The 17,013-nt window shown below is 36.6% G+C and overlaps 1 protein-coding gene across 1 annotated transcript in view; it reads left to right on the forward strand.

The window, feature by feature from the left end:
- The window catches only part of LOC110449684 (cadherin-related tumor suppressor-like), an 87,892-nt gene that overhangs the window by 45,046 nt on the left and 25,833 nt on the right, over nt 1-17,013 (forward strand). Inside the window, exons 3-6 of the mRNA XM_021496709.1 lie at nt 491-834; nt 2,287-2,488; nt 11,244-11,434; nt 11,896-12,802. Coding sequence (XP_021352384.1) covers nt 491-834; nt 2,287-2,488; nt 11,244-11,434; nt 11,896-12,802 — 1,644 coding nt within the window. The remainder of the gene's footprint in view (nt 1-490; nt 835-2,286; nt 2,489-11,243; nt 11,435-11,895; nt 12,803-17,013) is intronic.

A 17,013-nucleotide genomic window follows, 5' to 3' on the forward strand; every position in this document is an offset into this window, starting at 1 on the left:
AATGCAGTAAATTTCCACTAGTGATACATTGATATATTCTGTTACATTATTCATGTGGAATGTTAAAATGATTTGTAATTTACTGACTTGCTTCAAAAATGTGTCTGTTAAGGAAACTCTGTTTAGAAATATCTCCAGACTGCTAAGCACCCAAAACTTTTAGTGGGTCAAATACAGTTTATTAGAAATGAAATTTAATAAAAATGGTGAACAAATTTGTATTTATTATTGATATTGAAAGAAGTGCTTGCTGACTTCTGTAAACTTTTCTAAGCTTAGGCAATAACCTAAAAGTTGTAACTATTTACACTATAAAAGAGAAGTCCAGTATGTTTCCTAGCTAAGAAAGTTTTTGTGAAGCAGCAACAAGACTGATATGTTATTAGTATTGAAACCTTACACTATATAAATGTATGTACCTCCGTTGTTTTAGGTGTTATTAGTATTGAAACCTTACACTATATAAATGTATGTACCTCCGTTGTTTTAGGTGTTGTGACTGTAGCCAACCGACTTGACCGTGAAACTCTGGCTACCTATGACCTCACCCTCAGCGCCTCGGATGGTATCAACAACTCCCAGAGTACCGTTACCATATCTGTCACAGACGTAAATGATGACATCCCATCCTTCAACAGCGCCCTCTATACTTTCGACCTTCCGGAGGATATGGCTCCCCATACTACTATTGGAAGAGTTGACGCCACTGATAATGACCTTGGGGTCAACGGAGGGGTCAGCTACACACTGCTGACTCAGTTTGGTGGGGACATGTTTGACCTTGACCCAAATCAAGGCACTTTCACTCTCAAGAGCCAGCTTGACTTTGAACAGGTGAGCACCAAAATGACTCTGGAAATTAACAGTAAATAAACATGTTATGAGTACATGCTTGACACTTGAAGAAGAAGTATGTCCTGTAGTCTATTTCTGATAGGTGTGGAGCTAGTAGTATGTCTAAGTACCCTGGCTGTTCAAAACCTCTCTAATTTATCAATAAATTTCTCAAAGATTTGCAGCTAAAGTGAGCTATTGGGCCAAGATTTATCTGGTTGAAAAAAGCTGATGAAAACTTAAAACAATTAATCCAAAATGCTTTATAAGGAAGGTAAACTTTTGTTCTGAAAATAGATTTGTTCTTTTTGTGAATTCTGTTTGACAGAAACACAAAAGTTTACAGGATTCAGAGTAATAAGAATAATTTCCTTAGTATTTTAAGACTAGTGATATAAACACATTTATTGATTCAATACATCAGCTGTCACGTAGCACAGTTGTCTGTTCTTTATTTTTCCGTTTACAGTCCGAGGTCTCGGTGAACCGTAACCATACATAAAGTTCTGTAAGGTGGGGCCAATAGCCACATAAAGGTTAAGCAGGTCAGATAGCGGCACACACAATAGATACCAAATTACCTATTCTTGAAAATACCTCAAATAGTCAATTTCCTGTGTTAATGATTATAGAAGGCTACAGTTGTATTTATGTACAGCAGAATACTTGTATATTGATATGTACTCAAATTTTACTTGAGTAAGTTTTTGACTTTTGTGGGAGTAATCTCCTGTCACTTATATTGTATTGGATTATTGTAGACATATCAAGTTTGACAGCTGTAGTTTAGACCGGAAATACTGTCATTATTCTCTGTTCATTATATTTCCATTCACCGTTCGTTGGATTTCTATTCACCATGTATGTCTTAGGTTTGTTACCCCAAAACAGGCATAGTATCTTAGGTAAAGCTCACGAAAAAACTTCTTTTTTGTGATACTACGTTTAAGGGATAATCAGACCAAACAAACGTTTGTTAAGCTAATTTGTACCCCTGTCTAACCCACACCCTATATAGTGTGGAAACTTTCAGTGTTCATTGTTAAGCTAATTTGTACCCCTGTCTAACCCATACCCTATATAGTGTGGAAACCTTCAGTGTTCATTGTTAAGCTAATGTGTACCCCTGTCTAACCCACACCCTATATAGTGTGGAAACCTTCAGTGATCATTGTTAAGCCTATGGTGTTTTGAACAACAAAATAAATACAGAAATTACTAATTCACTATGATGCATATTCAACTTAACAAAATTATAACGTAAGTCGGACATAATTATAACATAGGCTTTTTTGTAGTCCTTTTTTGACTTCCTTCATTTACTGTGCAGAATATATCTCTTCCATGTAGTTCTACCCTGGACTATATATAATTAACAAGTAAAGTCCTTGTAAATTTCAGAACTGAAAGTTTTACAACACTACAGTAATGTTAAATCCGTTTTTGTTTTAGATGCAGTTGTATGTTCTGACAGTAGAAGCACGAGATCATGGCGATCCTTCCCTCTCCAGTACTGTGTCTGTGTTTATGAATGTCAAGGACATCAATGACAATTCTCCGACCTTTGACCCTGCCTCATTCAGTACCAAAATCTTTGAGAATGTCACGGTAGACTCCAGCATTATCACTGTGTCTGCATCAGATAGCGATTCAGGTGAGAGGTTCATTATCATGTAAAACTATTTGAATGGAAGGAATATTTTAAAAACTTTTAATTCACAAACTGATTCTTTCATTGAGTATATTGGAATTTATTGAGTTGTTCTCATGGAAGTAATTAACAGGAAGCAATATTGACTGACCAGAAACACTTATATAGTATTAGGTCTTCTATTTATATCTCAGTTTCTTTAGCGTCTGACACTTATATAGATCTTTGGTCTTTTATTTCTGGTTCGGTTTCTGGTAGATCTTTGGTCTTTTATTTCTGGTTTGGTTTCTGGTATAGATCTTTGGTCTTTTATTTCTGGTTCGGTTTCTGGTATAGATCTTTGGTCTTTTATTTCTGGTTTGGTTTCTGGTATAGATCTTTGGTCTTTTATTTCTGGTTCGGTTTCTGGAGCGTCTGTTTCAGTGACACTTATATGAGTAATACTATGTGGTCTTTGATTTCTATTTCAATTTCTTGAGTATCATTTCTATTTCAATTTCTTCAGCGTCTGTTTCAGTGACTACTGAGCAGTGAATTGAAGATGTTCGTACAAACAAGAGTTGTGTTCCCAATAGGGTAGTGTGTTGGTGATTTATGGCTCTAGTGTTTTTGTGATGTTTAATGTAGCATCAGACAACACGGAGCTCGAGAGTGAACGGCATGCTTTGGCATTGTGTGAGCTCAGCAGTGGGCTCCCTATAGCCTGTTATTATCTCCCCAGTAAATTCAGATAAATACACGGCCCTGAGACATCTCCCAGAATGATTTACACGACCTGCACTCCTCATGTACCCACATACTCCGATCACCATGAAATAGCAGACATATCTTGCAAGGATTATACATTTTCTAAAGGAAGATTAGTTGGAACTTTCTTGTATTGGAAATGCAAGATGATGATTTTTTGAAAAATTCATGCAAATTTAATGAAACTTCACTCTTGAAAAATGTCTTGAGGGATTAATTTTTAGTCTTGTCATCATGACTTTTAATTTTTAATGATAGTTTAGGATGGTTGTATAATTCTGAATGATGCAGACTTAACAAATAAGCCATTTTATCTTGATTTGTGCCTCAGTCATACGATCAGTGTGCAATTCACCATTGTCATGACGGCCTGTAAAACGCTGCATTACCATAAACAAAATATTTAACTTCTGACAGTGTTTGGTATTTAACGTTGGGAAGTTGTATCACGATATACTGGTGTTTTGGAGGCCTGATTTCATTGCAGATAAGCCAAACCATTTACCTTCCATTACATTCCATTTATCAAAACATAAAATTTTGTTGACAGAACTTTTGTTATGTAAAGTGTTTTCACATTGGATATGTAAAACAACTTTATAGTGATGTAAATATTGGAGTAAAGTGCATTATCGAGCCTAGCCCAGATGACTGCTCGTTTGTAGGTGTTCATATATTGTACCACAGATGTTATCGGGTCTATCTTCATTTTAATAGCTAATCATTGTCAGTTACGACAGCCTTCTGGAAAGAAGTCTTGTTAGAAAACAACCATTGACAAACAACACAAGACTTATGCAAAATTCCTTATTATTAGGTTAGACTTAGACAAAATCATGAAATCTTAGAAATTATTTTTCGGGTAATCATTTATTTTTTATATGATCAGGTTATATATAGGTAAACACTTCTATTAGATTAAGTCTGTTGTTATATTTCAGCATGGGAAAAATGGCTAATGGTATAATTCAAATTGCTTCAAAAAAAAAAAAAAAAAAAAAAAACCCCAGTTTTCGGGCATCAGTCATTGAGGTTGAGCCACAATTTCTGGGTTTGGGGCATCAGTTGTTGAAGTTGAGAATACAATTTCTGTGTTTGGGGCATCAGTTGTTGAAGTTGAGAGTACAATTTCTGTGTTTGGGGCATCAGTCGTTGAAGTTGAGAGTACAATTTCTGTGTTTGGGGCATCAGTTGTTGAAGTTGAGAATACAATTTCTGTGTTTGGGGCATCAGTTGTTGAAGTTGAGAGTACAATTTCTGTGTTTGGGGCATCAGTTGTTGAAGTTGAGAGTACAATACAAAAGAAACTCATGAATCAGAACATTACAAAGGCTCTAATCTACTTACAAGTTGTTGAAAAGGTAAATGACATGTTACACCTACTGGAATGAAAACGTGGATCACTTAACTGTAACCCGAGTAGAACTCTCGTCTGTCTGGAGGTAGTCGGACCTTTAGAACAGTCGTCAAGATTTATCAGGGAAATCAGATCACAGAATACTATTGATTATGGTGTAAGTTGTGTGTCCTGTACCAACTTACCACTTACACTGACGTAAAATGAAAGTTTTTTTATGTATATTGGTTCAACATACTAGACATATATGTAAGAAGTTGGGAAAGAGTTACAACATTTCCATGCCGTGTCATATTTGTTTGTTGTTGCTTTGGTTTGGCTACATATGCATCATGTTATAGCTATCAGAGATTACAGCGTAGGCAGCAGTGGAGAAATGGTTAGATAATTTTCTGCCCAATTTGTGTGTATGTGTGACTGTGAGTGGAGTAACAGAGTCCTTCGTGTGGGATATCTCAATTAGACCCACAAACTGCAGCCCTTTGTAAATAACTAATCACCCTTCTGTCCCAGCTACGGTTAGGCTCCACATCATAGCAAAACACAATTTGTAGCTTTTACCAGGAAATTTGAGAAATGAAAAACATTCTGGAATGTTTCAAAGTTGTAGATGCAAAACTTAATCAAGTTTCACAGAAATCGTAATTTTTGGAGAACTTATTTAACTTAGTTTAACATGTAGTTTTAGCTGGCAAAGAGATTGAATAATGATAGTGCTCCGAGGAGGAGCATGTAGCCCTCATTGATTGTAAGTAATGTTCCCTAGAACGTTTTGAAATGTTTTAACGGTTTTGTTTGACATACGTCTAAATAAAATTGGAAAGTGATAACAGACAACATTAGAAAACACTTTGTTACATTTATTGGAACCAAGATGTTGATTGAAAAAGTGTTGGAATGCTTTTTTGAAGCATAAAAAAATGCAAAACATTTGACTTTGTTTTGACTGACATATGGGTAAGACAGAAAATAAAATCATGGCATCACAGCCAGTACAAGTTACTGAGGGAAATGTTTGAGATGTGCGGAGACATGTTTAAAAATTGTCCAGTAGCAGACTTTGAATATTGATGGAAAGATTTAAAATTCAGGACAGTACAATAAGGCACAAATTAAATTTGATCACTGGAGCTGTGAACATTTTATTTCAATTAGAAATGTCCCTGTCATTGTGTTTTAGAGCAGGTCTGATAACTAATGAGTTAAATTTGAGGGAGACAAAGCCTATAAAAATCGCACTTGTCTTTACCGAGATGATTACAACTCGATATATTACATGCTAATAGCAGACTACATAAATTCTAAAGACAGTTTTAAAAGACTGACCATTAATCGTGGCTGTTTAGAGATCTAATTTGAGTTAATATAGCGAGGGGTTACATGTTCTAGTGATATGTATAGTGTGTGACCCTAGCGTCACCCTGCACTGGTCACATCTGCCTTCCTACCGCTAATAAAGCAGATGCACGGGAGACGACGGGAGACAACGGGCATTGGTATCTGTCGGTAACAGCTCAGCCAGGAAATTGAGAGAAAATCAATCAGAGAGCAAATGTATTTATAATAGACCATCTCAGGACACCCATTACAATCATTTAGCTCAATTTGGAGGAGATTTCATTCATTAAGCGAACATCCCTCTGTCTAGTAGCCTAATCCAACTTGCAAATCTTCTGGAGTTCAGATGAGCAGTTCGGCCTGATTGGGGAAATTGAATTTTGGGAGTGAGTGAGTTTATTGTTTGTGTTATCATGGTTATTAGTCGTCCATGTGATATTATGGGGTGGAGATGAGATATTTGGGCTGGGATGAGCCATTCCTGTCGATATCACAGTAAAATTAGGACCCTTGCTAGGTGCCCTTATCAGTATGTGATAATACAAACAGAAAGCAATAGCCAAGACGATTGATTTGTGGGCAGTTAGATTGGCCAAGCTGTGAACGTGATGGGAAAGCTCCCTGTCCATGGTAGTCCATTTATATTAGTGGTGCAAGATCGGGCAGCTCTCCTGATGGACAGCCTGGCAATGCATTTTAATGAGGTTTACTCTGGTCCCTTGCGCCTAATGGACCTCATTTTCATGGTGATTATTCCTCCGAAGTGAGAATTCTACTTTTCTCTCAAATTGTTGTCTGTGTGGCCTTTACTTGAAATTGGACAACTTGGAAATATTTTGTCGAATGTAACAGATTATAGTTAGGTTTTTTAGGATGATTGCGCTTTTCACTGGCCTATCATTGTCTGCAGTTTACGTCCAAGTTACGAAGTTATTTTTCTGATCTGTCGACTTTACCTCCTGGGTAAGTGAGTGCACTTCACAGGTCTTGTTATCAAAGATTTAGAAAATATTCTGTGACTTGAATATAAAATTGATAAAAAAAGTTACCTTATTGGAAACATTTGAAAAGCAAGTATATTTCATTAGACCATCCACCTGGCATGATCAATAAAATGTGTGTACCGGGTAGTTTACCTGTGACATAGATTTTACCTGTAAGGCAAATGCATTCTCCACACCTGAATCATGGCCAATACCTTAGCTGATTAATTACATTGATCACATCTCAAAGTAGAGCGTGCAACTGTACACCGTGGACCGCTGTGTCAGGTGGGGATGGTATGGGGGACTGATAGCTACACAAACCACACTAGTCAGACACTTACATAGGTAGGTTGGGCCACAGCTAGTTCAGGTCCACCATTTAAGGCAATATTTATCTAAGGGTAGACATATTCAGACATTCAGACATCCGTTGTTGGTATGCATATCTGTAATTTAGGAAATGGGTTCAGACTAAGTGTGGACCTATTTGTACTACCAGGAGTAGTTCATGTGTTTATCTACTGCCCAAAGAATCTTTTCTAGGTTTGAAATGTGAAAGAAAAGCTTTTGGTCAAAGAATCACATTTCATTATTGCCATCTGAAGATTAAAGAAATTGAGGATAGGAAAAAGGCTAACAATAGTTGTCTATTGTTTAGAATAATAGATGTAGGTTACTGTCCTTCAAGGTTTCAAAGAAAAAAAATTAACAAAGAATTTAAAATAAAATTTCATTAGTTTTACTTAGATGACACATTTCTGCTTTCCGAGTCTGCTGGCTTTGTTTATTCTCTCATCTTTCACAGAGTACAAAGGCTCACCGAAACACAGATTCTACACTCTCTTCTTTATGTGGACAGGGTTGAAAGTTTGATCTCTCGACCCCACACTATTATAAAGAAATAAAAGAAATGTTTTGGGTCGGAGGTTATCTTGATAGAACAGCCTCAGTTTCATTGTGTGTAGAACGTTCATTATTTAGTAGTAGCACTGATAAGGCAGTGAAGGGGTTTATGTATATAGACAGTGTCTTTACCCTATTGTGGTACCAAAGATCACCGAGCAGATCTCACTTTAGAATAGATACGGAATAAGCTGCTCTTAAAATTCCTCAGACAAAACATTTACATGTATGTCACAATAATATTCACTGCTTGAGGCAAGTTATTTCTTCGCTGAAAATTTCAAAACTTATGGAATTTTGTCGTGCAGCCTCAGATCAATACAAGAAATGTTTGGAAACATTGATCCTGGGCCTGCAATGTTTTAATATAATTAATAGTATGTAAATTACCTTTATAACATGTAATGAGTTCTTATCTAACTGAAATAGGTCTCTGTCTGATGAGCAGTGTGTTTGGTAGAGTGAGATAATAAGTGTTGGAGATTGTGAAGTTAGCCAGAGTTAACGCTATTACACATCATTTAATCTACACTAAACCTTCAGTAATAAAAACGCATTAGACGTTCAAAACTTCATTATCTATCAGCCCCTCGCCATCTAAACCTTCGCCATCTAAACCCTCGCCATCTAAACCTTCGCCAATTTTTACAGTCATTATCTTAAAGTGGAGAGTTACATACAAACCTTATCAATAATTTGAGAGAAAAAAACATTCATTAAGTTTGATAAAAGTTTTAAAAAGTGTGTTAACTGTGGGCTGGGTAAATTCCCGGGGTGCTTACCCTGAGTGTGATGGATGGTGAGGATTGGGGGATATTACCATCCTGTAGTTTAACGTTTATTCAGTCTGCAGTTAAACAGTTGCCCTAGTTACAAATCTTTTGTTGTACAATAATTATACACAAATCGTTTTCTCGCTGGGCCACTTCGGAAGAACATTTACTATTCTACGCATGTATATTCATGTGTTTTTTAATAACAAGCTGAAGTCTTGAGGAGATTATTTTGGAATAATTTGTAAATTCAGCATATATTTTTTTGTCGCCAATTTGTTGCAGCTATAATTGCATACTCTGCCAAGCTGTTACTGGGAAGCGTAGGCCTACCCACCGCAGCGTTGTTCATCAGCTAAATTAACATGTCACTTGATTTAACTTTGTGTAATAAACTCAGCTTCCTCACTGGTATGACAGATGATAATGTAAGGACCTTCAGGGACAGACTCGTTCTGGACTGGCCTTCCCCTCCATGACTGGACTTATCTACAGCAATAGACAGTTCTGGACTGGCCTTCCCTTTCCATGACTGGACATATCTACAACAGTAGACAGTTCTGGACTGTCCTTCCCTTTCCATGGCTGGACTTATCTACAGCAATAGACAGTTCTGGACTGTCCTTCCCTTTCCATGACTGGACTTATCTACAGCAATAGACATCAGGTCCAGTGTAATTTGTTAGAATGGAAAGATCAATGAAGTAGACAGGAACAGAGCAGGGACCATTCTTAGTTAAACATTTATTTGTTGTAAACTTTGTACTAAAATAAAAGATACCTGCGTTTGTGATACTAATTCATCTGTCATATCAAAATCTGATCAATGTTCTGTGGATATCTGAAATAGTACTTAGTAACAGAAATGGAATTAGCTTAACCAGAACCAATACATAAGCAGTAGATATGAGGTAAATTGAAACTAGATACTTACACTGTCATTTAATACTATTTCTCAGGCTGTGTAGGATATGGCCATAGTTGTTAAACACAGATTATCTACTGCTCTTGAACAAACTCGTGTGTGGATTTTGTTGGGGAAATTAATAAAAAAGAAATCTTTGTTTGATGTGATAAATAAAGAACAAACAGCAATCGGACAAGATATTGATTTTAAGGTTTGTACTGGATCACCTGAAACCTCCAGTAGGACCTAGGTATTGATTTGTGGGACTGATTTGTGTGGGTGCTGGCCCATACAACTGATACCTAGGTCCAGATGGACAGCCCACTTCCTATGATCATCTACTCATACCCAAACGATAAGTCAGCTTGAATACAAATGATTTGGTATGTGGTGTGAGAGTCACATATTGTGAATAGGCGTTTTTATGGATTTTATCCTCACTGAGCAGAATATTGGAGACTCTGGGACATACTGACCAGACATATTGCCAGCAATGTTTCAGTACTGATAATATGATGTTTCAAGCTAACAAATCATTCTTGCAGAAATGGATACCTATTAATATTGGGTTGTTTATATTGTAAATACAACTAGGCCAAGTCCTGCAGCACCAACAGTGGTAATCTAAGCTGTAAGCTGACAATACTTTTACAAAATGTCCTGTTCACTGAGTCAATATCAGGTGGTTACAGGGTGGCTTCTGTGTTGATTGTTTGTGAATTATATTTGATAGTATCCACACTGGAAACATGTGGTGTTTGTGTTGGAGTAGATGTTAGGAGGGTGGTGGACTGTACACAGAGGTAGAGAGTTGTTGATGAAGAGTCAATCACCCTGGAGTAGAAACCAATCAGGCTTGAATACACAAACTGGTCACATTCCTACACCAGGTCAAACATAGACTTCTTCATTAACATTGTTATCAACAGTTTCACTTCCTAGCTTCCATCTTTATACCCAAATCCTGCAATCCAGCTCAATCCTACCTCCTCAATCCTACCTCCTCAATCCAACATTCCACATCCCTAAGTTTCATCCCCTTTCTCCACAGATCCCAACATTCCATATCCCAAATCTGCTCATTTTACATCTTGGTTCAACTCCTTTCCTCTTCATACCAACAATAGGTTTTATAAATCTGTGCTGGGGTCCCATCCTAGGTTTTGTATGTAACCTCTTGTTTAGATGAATCCCTGTACTTACAAGCTGTTTCCTATGTAAAGTGTGGCCTGTAACAGGGAAATCTCCATGTTTCTACATTTCATTCCACATGCTACACCTGTACAACTATTTCTCGTTAACTCAGCAACACCTGTCTACTACCAATAGATACAACTAGATATCCAGGATGTTACTGTCAATATATCAATACTTTCGGGAGTTTTGGGGAATCATTTTTCATAGCTGTCATAACAAATAAGTCAAATTTCAATAATCGATAGACTATAGTGATAACTGTTGTTCTGTATGGTTATACAGATCATTGTAAATGAAAGTTCTTTTGGTTTCACTGAAATGCCCACTACTTTCGAAGGGAGGGAGACTGGAGTTTTGCATAATGAGGATCTTATATATAAATATTCAAAAATAAAATTAACACACTAATGAAATGAAATTCTGTTAAATTATTGCATTTCATTTAATCACTTGTAATCTTTTTGAAATTAAGATACAGTCCTAACTGTGTCCTTTGTGAATAATTTATGTAACCTTTACTAATCTGTTGGTTAATTTACCTGTATTACAGGTGTGAACGGAGAGGTGAGGTACCGGATCACAGGAGGGGATCTATACGACCAGTTCTCTATCAACATGGTGACTGGTGAAGTGACCACCATCCGACCTCTAGACCGAGAAGTTGTGGCGCTGTACAGTCTGGAGGTGACCGCCACTGACCAGGCTGTCCCCCACACTGTCAGGAACACTGCCACTACCAAGGTAGCCATGCTGTACAGGTCATCTTTATGTAGCCTGGGTTACAGATATTTGTTGACCTTTACAGCAGAAAAGAATGTTTGTAATGGAAGAGAAGGGGTGCAAATATTTTCATTTCAGTAATAATTACCATAAATTTAGTATGTATGTCCAGTACCAACATCCGTCTTTGTAGCTCAGAAACAAAGGGTTTTAAAAATTCTCCCTTTTCCCCCCTGCATTTGTCTTTATAGATAATGTATTCAATACTTTGCTGAAAGTTTTTCTGAATAATTTGAGACAAATTTTTAAAAGTTGATGGTAGTTTTCTTAAACGGTTTTAAATTTGACTTTCAGAAAAATTTCATGATCATAATGAATATAGAATAATTCTATTTGAATGAGCAGTTCATTTTGCTTTAGTGAGTTTAGACATTTAATTATCGACTTGGAATGCAAAATCACACAATTCTATTTCTCATCAGATAACGGTGATTGTTGAAGACGTCAATGACAGCTACCCAAAGTTTGTGTCACCCTCCCAGATCTGGATCAAGGAGAATGCCCAGGTTGGTGATGTTGTTGCTATGGTGACAGCAGAAGACCAGGATGAAGGGGGAAACGGATTGGTATACTACAGTACTACCAGTACAAATCTACCCTTCACCATCGAAAATATCCGTGGTAAACTCAGTGTCACACAGACTCTTGATAGGGAGAATGTGCCGCAGTACACCATGAATGTCAAGGCCACCGATAATGGAATCCCACAGAGGTCGACAGATCAAACATTGATAATCCATCTTGAGGATGTCAATGACAACAGACCTGTGTTCAGCCAGGCGGAATACACCTCTACAGTGCAGGAAAATATCACTGTTGGATCAACTATCCTTACGGTTCATGCCCAGGATGCAGACTCGGGCACAAATGGCCTGGTGCGCTATTTCATAATTGCAGGAGAGGATAACTCTGATTTCAGTGTAGACCAGAGTACCGGAGTCCTCCGTGTGAAGAAAAATTTAGATTTTGAACGGAGGACTTTTTATGATATCACCATTCAGGCAGAAGATAGTAGTTCCGATACCAAATCTGCACAGGCTTCTGTGAAAATCGCCGTCACGGATATCAATGATAACGCCCCAGTGTTTGTGAATTCGCCGTACAAACCTATAGTGTTGGAAAATGCAACACCTCCTGTTCGTGTCATCATAGTTTCAGCGAGGGACGACGATTCGTCTCCCTACAACAAAGTGGCTTATTCCTTTTTAGGTGGGAATGATGAGAAGATATTCCATATCAATGAGAGTTCAGGGGAGATAACCTGTAATAAATCACTGGACCGAGAAGTTATCACAACGTATCAACTAGTTGTCCGTGGAAAAGACTATGGTAAGTTTGGTTGTGTGTGATACCAGTTGTAGTGTGTTGGTCTCTTAGAGGATATTTACTCTGATTTGGCTTTTAGAGTTATTTTAAAACTATTTCTGAATAAATTTGTCCTCTTTCTCAGTAAAATTCTCAAATATAAGGACATAATTTAAAGAATTCATTCTTAAAAGGTCATTTAAACATAGACTTTGGGTAAGAAATAAATCTATTAAAAGAAATGTTTACCACAGGTTAAGATTTTTAGGGAAGATATACATGTAACGATAAAGGCTAGAGTTTGTGTTTGATGTATGGGGACATTTCCTGTTACAAGCTCGGGGTGATGTAACACCAAGGCAGAACTGTGGCCCCAATGTCAGGGAGATGTGTCTTTGATCCTTTCTAGCCCCCCAGATCTACTTTTACCAGTCAATTTATACCAATTGTCTTTCTGGTTCTGACCTTGACCTTTATTTACACTGTTATATGATGGTAGCGTCGACCTTTGTCAACCTTGGACAAGATAAAAATAACTACCTTGACAAAAGTAAAAATCATGGCAATCTTGAACTATATGGATGTAATAACCTTGAAATTCATAAATATAATGATCTTGATGTTGTTAAATGACCAAGTCAAATTTGACCTTGATAAATATTGTAACCTTGATCATGTATTGTTCGTTAGATCAGACTACTGCTTGGTCACAACCTACGGGAGTGTTAAGGAGGACTTGTTTATACATTATTTCACACAACTTTTGTCTAGATTTACAAGGTTGGAATTGCTTCACAAAAATCTCAGATCATGACGTAAAGAATTGCTTACATGTTCTGCAGGTCTATCTTAATTGTTATAAAATTTATCACCGGTTGTATTTGGTATATTGTTTGTAAATGAAGTCTGTGTATGGGGCCTCAATAAGGACCACATTGTTATCAGTATAAACCAGGTATGGACATGGGACCTTACCTTACCACAGAAAATGAAAATGTATATTATACAGATGTCAGAACTCAGGCCATAGGCAGGGAGTGTACACTATCAGATAGCACTCTCCCTGTTGCTAATCAATTTTCTGTGGCCCACACACTTAAAATGACATGTTTTGTGTATACTTTTCGACCACTATCTGATTTGTTTAAAAAGCTGTTGGCACCAATACTTTATGTGTGGATTACGTCTGTGTTGGCCCATTAGTGCTTTATTCTTGCCCACACCAATTACGATTAGGTTGCGATGCCCCTATGTTCCTGATACAAATGTTCGGCAGCCTGGTTAAGCTTTTATCTACAAGATCAGAAAGAGAAATAAAAAAAAGGTATCAAGGTGTTTTGTGGGCCGGGAGCCATGCTTAGTTATCAGATCAACTTCAATAACGTACACAACATGTAAATTGGAAAGTCGAGGTTTTGACTTAAGGTTACAACGTGTGGTAAGGTGTCGACAGTAGCCACAAGGTATAAAGATGTCACGATTATTTAATAGCTAAACTGTTTTCATGATTACGGATAAAATCAGTATTTCAGATAAACTTGTAAAAACACAACATGTTAATTGAAAAATCTAAGTTATTTTGGTCGGTGACACTGCACTGCAGAGAGTTAATTTTAGATCATTATTAAAGATGGCTATTACTCCGTTTTCTTATGAGTCTGATTGAAGATAAACGTCAGTTTTGTGTGTGTTTCTTTGTGGTAGGGATGTTATAGAATAGTCCAGGGGAAATGACAGAGACCACACCGACACCAGAAATGTCTCACTAATAGCGTTTTAATGGCACCAGATTACATCCGTCACATGATTCAGTTTTAATATACCCAGATCATTAGTCGTACATGTTACAAAACTGCTTTATGGTCGATTTATTGTTTGAAATAGTTCATATTTCTTTTATTTTTATGTGCTCAGGATTTTTATTTTATTAAATGATAGAGGAATTCAGATAGAACGATAATTACTTCTCCAAAGAAAATTAAAGTCTTGCATGTTTAGTTTCCCGTATTCCCTGGAGAGATATTAGAAGTGGGAGAATTGTATGATGAAGTGCCTTCAGTGGATAACTTGTTACTAGATTTTAGGAAAAACACTTTTTTAGGGTTTGCTTGCAATTCAAATTTTAACCGAAAGATAGACAAGACCTACAAATAAAATACGACTGAGATACAACAAATATAACAGTTAGGACTCCCGATTTTATAATGAGATTAAAGTGGAAAAGAAATAGTTTTATATTGAGATACAAGATTTTATAACGAGATTAAAGTGGAAAAGAAATAGTTTTATATTGAGATACAACATGACAGTTACATTTCATGTCAGTTGTATATAAATGTCAGAATTCATTGCAGTTTTGTATGAGGAGTGTTTTCAGTTGTAAAGCGAGTCATTATAGGCTTGGAGATGTTAAGGATACATGCTACTCTTTACAATAGAGTTCCACTTTTTGAATCCTGTAATATATCTCTTATGAACAATTAATTTTACTTTGTTGGGTTGGTAAATTGATAATGAATTTAAAAAATGTAGAAATATGCTTCAATATCAATGAGTTAATTGTGAAATATTATAACAGAATAAGTGGCCAAGGGAGGAGGGGTGCTTTAATGTCAAAATCTGATAAAATAATGAGAAATGAGGATGCTACCTGTACACCTTATAATGTACTTTTAAACTTGGATGTAACTGGTTAGTTACTGTAGTGACATATTGGTTGCTAGGGTCACTGTGACTGTAGCTCAGAACTTAGCTGTCAGTCTCAGCCATTTGGTTTGTATATAGAGGGATGTCATATACAGGAAAATGTTTACTTTATTTCAAGATGGATTTTAATGTTGTTTATCATGGAGTGTATTTGGGCACACACAGCCACACACTGGTTTATACATGGTAGGAAATGATCAGCCATATGGACAAAACTATTTTACTTTTGCTTTGAATTTCTGCTGAAACGCTTTATTATGCAATTACGGAGTTAGAAATGATATAAATGCAAAACCTCCAAAGTTTTATATGAGAAATGCATCTTGTGTTCAGAATAAAATCTGTTAACACACTTCCCATCTTAAAAAAAGGGAAACTTGAAAGGTTAAAACACACTTCCCATCTTAAAAAAAGGGAAACTTGAAAGGTTAAACGGCTTAGAGAGGACCATACAAGATATGGGATATTTAGGATACAAGTGAAACACATAATTGGTGGTTTCCTAGGCCTCGGCTGACGGCATTATCAGTAGACAGTAGATCTAGTGCATTGATATAAAACAGATAATAAACGTCATAACTATACACATGTGTCAGGCCATAGGGAATTGAACTTTATTGTAAAACTACATTTCTGTTAGTGCCTACTGGAGATTGTAGCTCTAATCAATGCCAGCTAATGAATATTGGAACGCTAGGGCCTATTTACACCAATACATGTGTAGTTTGGGGTGGAAACAGGCAGAACCACTTGTGTTCTGTCAGCAGGCCTGTGTAAATAGTTATGGTTGTGATACCCACTCTGACATGTTGTGTATGTCTGGGGTTTAAGGGGTTGATGAGTTTCAAGGGTTCTACAGGGACCTGCAACTTGTTTCCTTGTTCTTCTCTCTCTTCCCTTCCTCCTCCTCCCCGTCTCCCTCTCCATTCTCACTCCTCTGTACATAATCTGTTCTGACAGCTTATATGTAACTGATGTGCAAATGCACCAAAATGGATTCTTGCAGCAGAAAACATTAATTGTTAAGTGAAAAGCATGCTGTTTGTAATTATCTGTGTATTTGTGTCGTCAGTACATAACAGAACCCCCAGGAGAACATTACCAGACTATTACGTAGTAAGGATTCCATCTTCTGCCGCAGTTTAATTGTTTGCTTCGTTATATTTACACAAATCTGTCGACTTGATTAAAATTCTCCATTAAATGTTTTTAGCTAAAATACAGGTACAATTATCTGTTATGGTTATACATATTGCTATAAAAACGTAAGTCGTTTAAAAGAAAACAAAAAAATTGAAACAACAAATTTCGGATACATGAAAAAAAATGGAAAATTATTGATAGCTTTTTTTTCTTACATTTGATGACATAGTTACATGCATGTCATGGAAAACTTTATGTTGTATGAAGTGAACAACTTTATGTTGTATGACATGAACAACTTTGTGTTGTATGAAGTGAACAACTTTGTGTTGTATGAAGTGAACAACTTTATGTTGTATGAAGTGAACAACTTTATGTTGTATGAA

The sequence above is a fragment of the Mizuhopecten yessoensis genome, unplaced genomic scaffold, assembly GCF_002113885.1.
Source record: "Mizuhopecten yessoensis strain PY_sf001 unplaced genomic scaffold, ASM211388v2 scaffold4783, whole genome shotgun sequence".
NCBI classification, from domain to species: domain Eukaryota; kingdom Metazoa; phylum Mollusca; class Bivalvia; order Pectinida; family Pectinidae; genus Mizuhopecten; species Mizuhopecten yessoensis.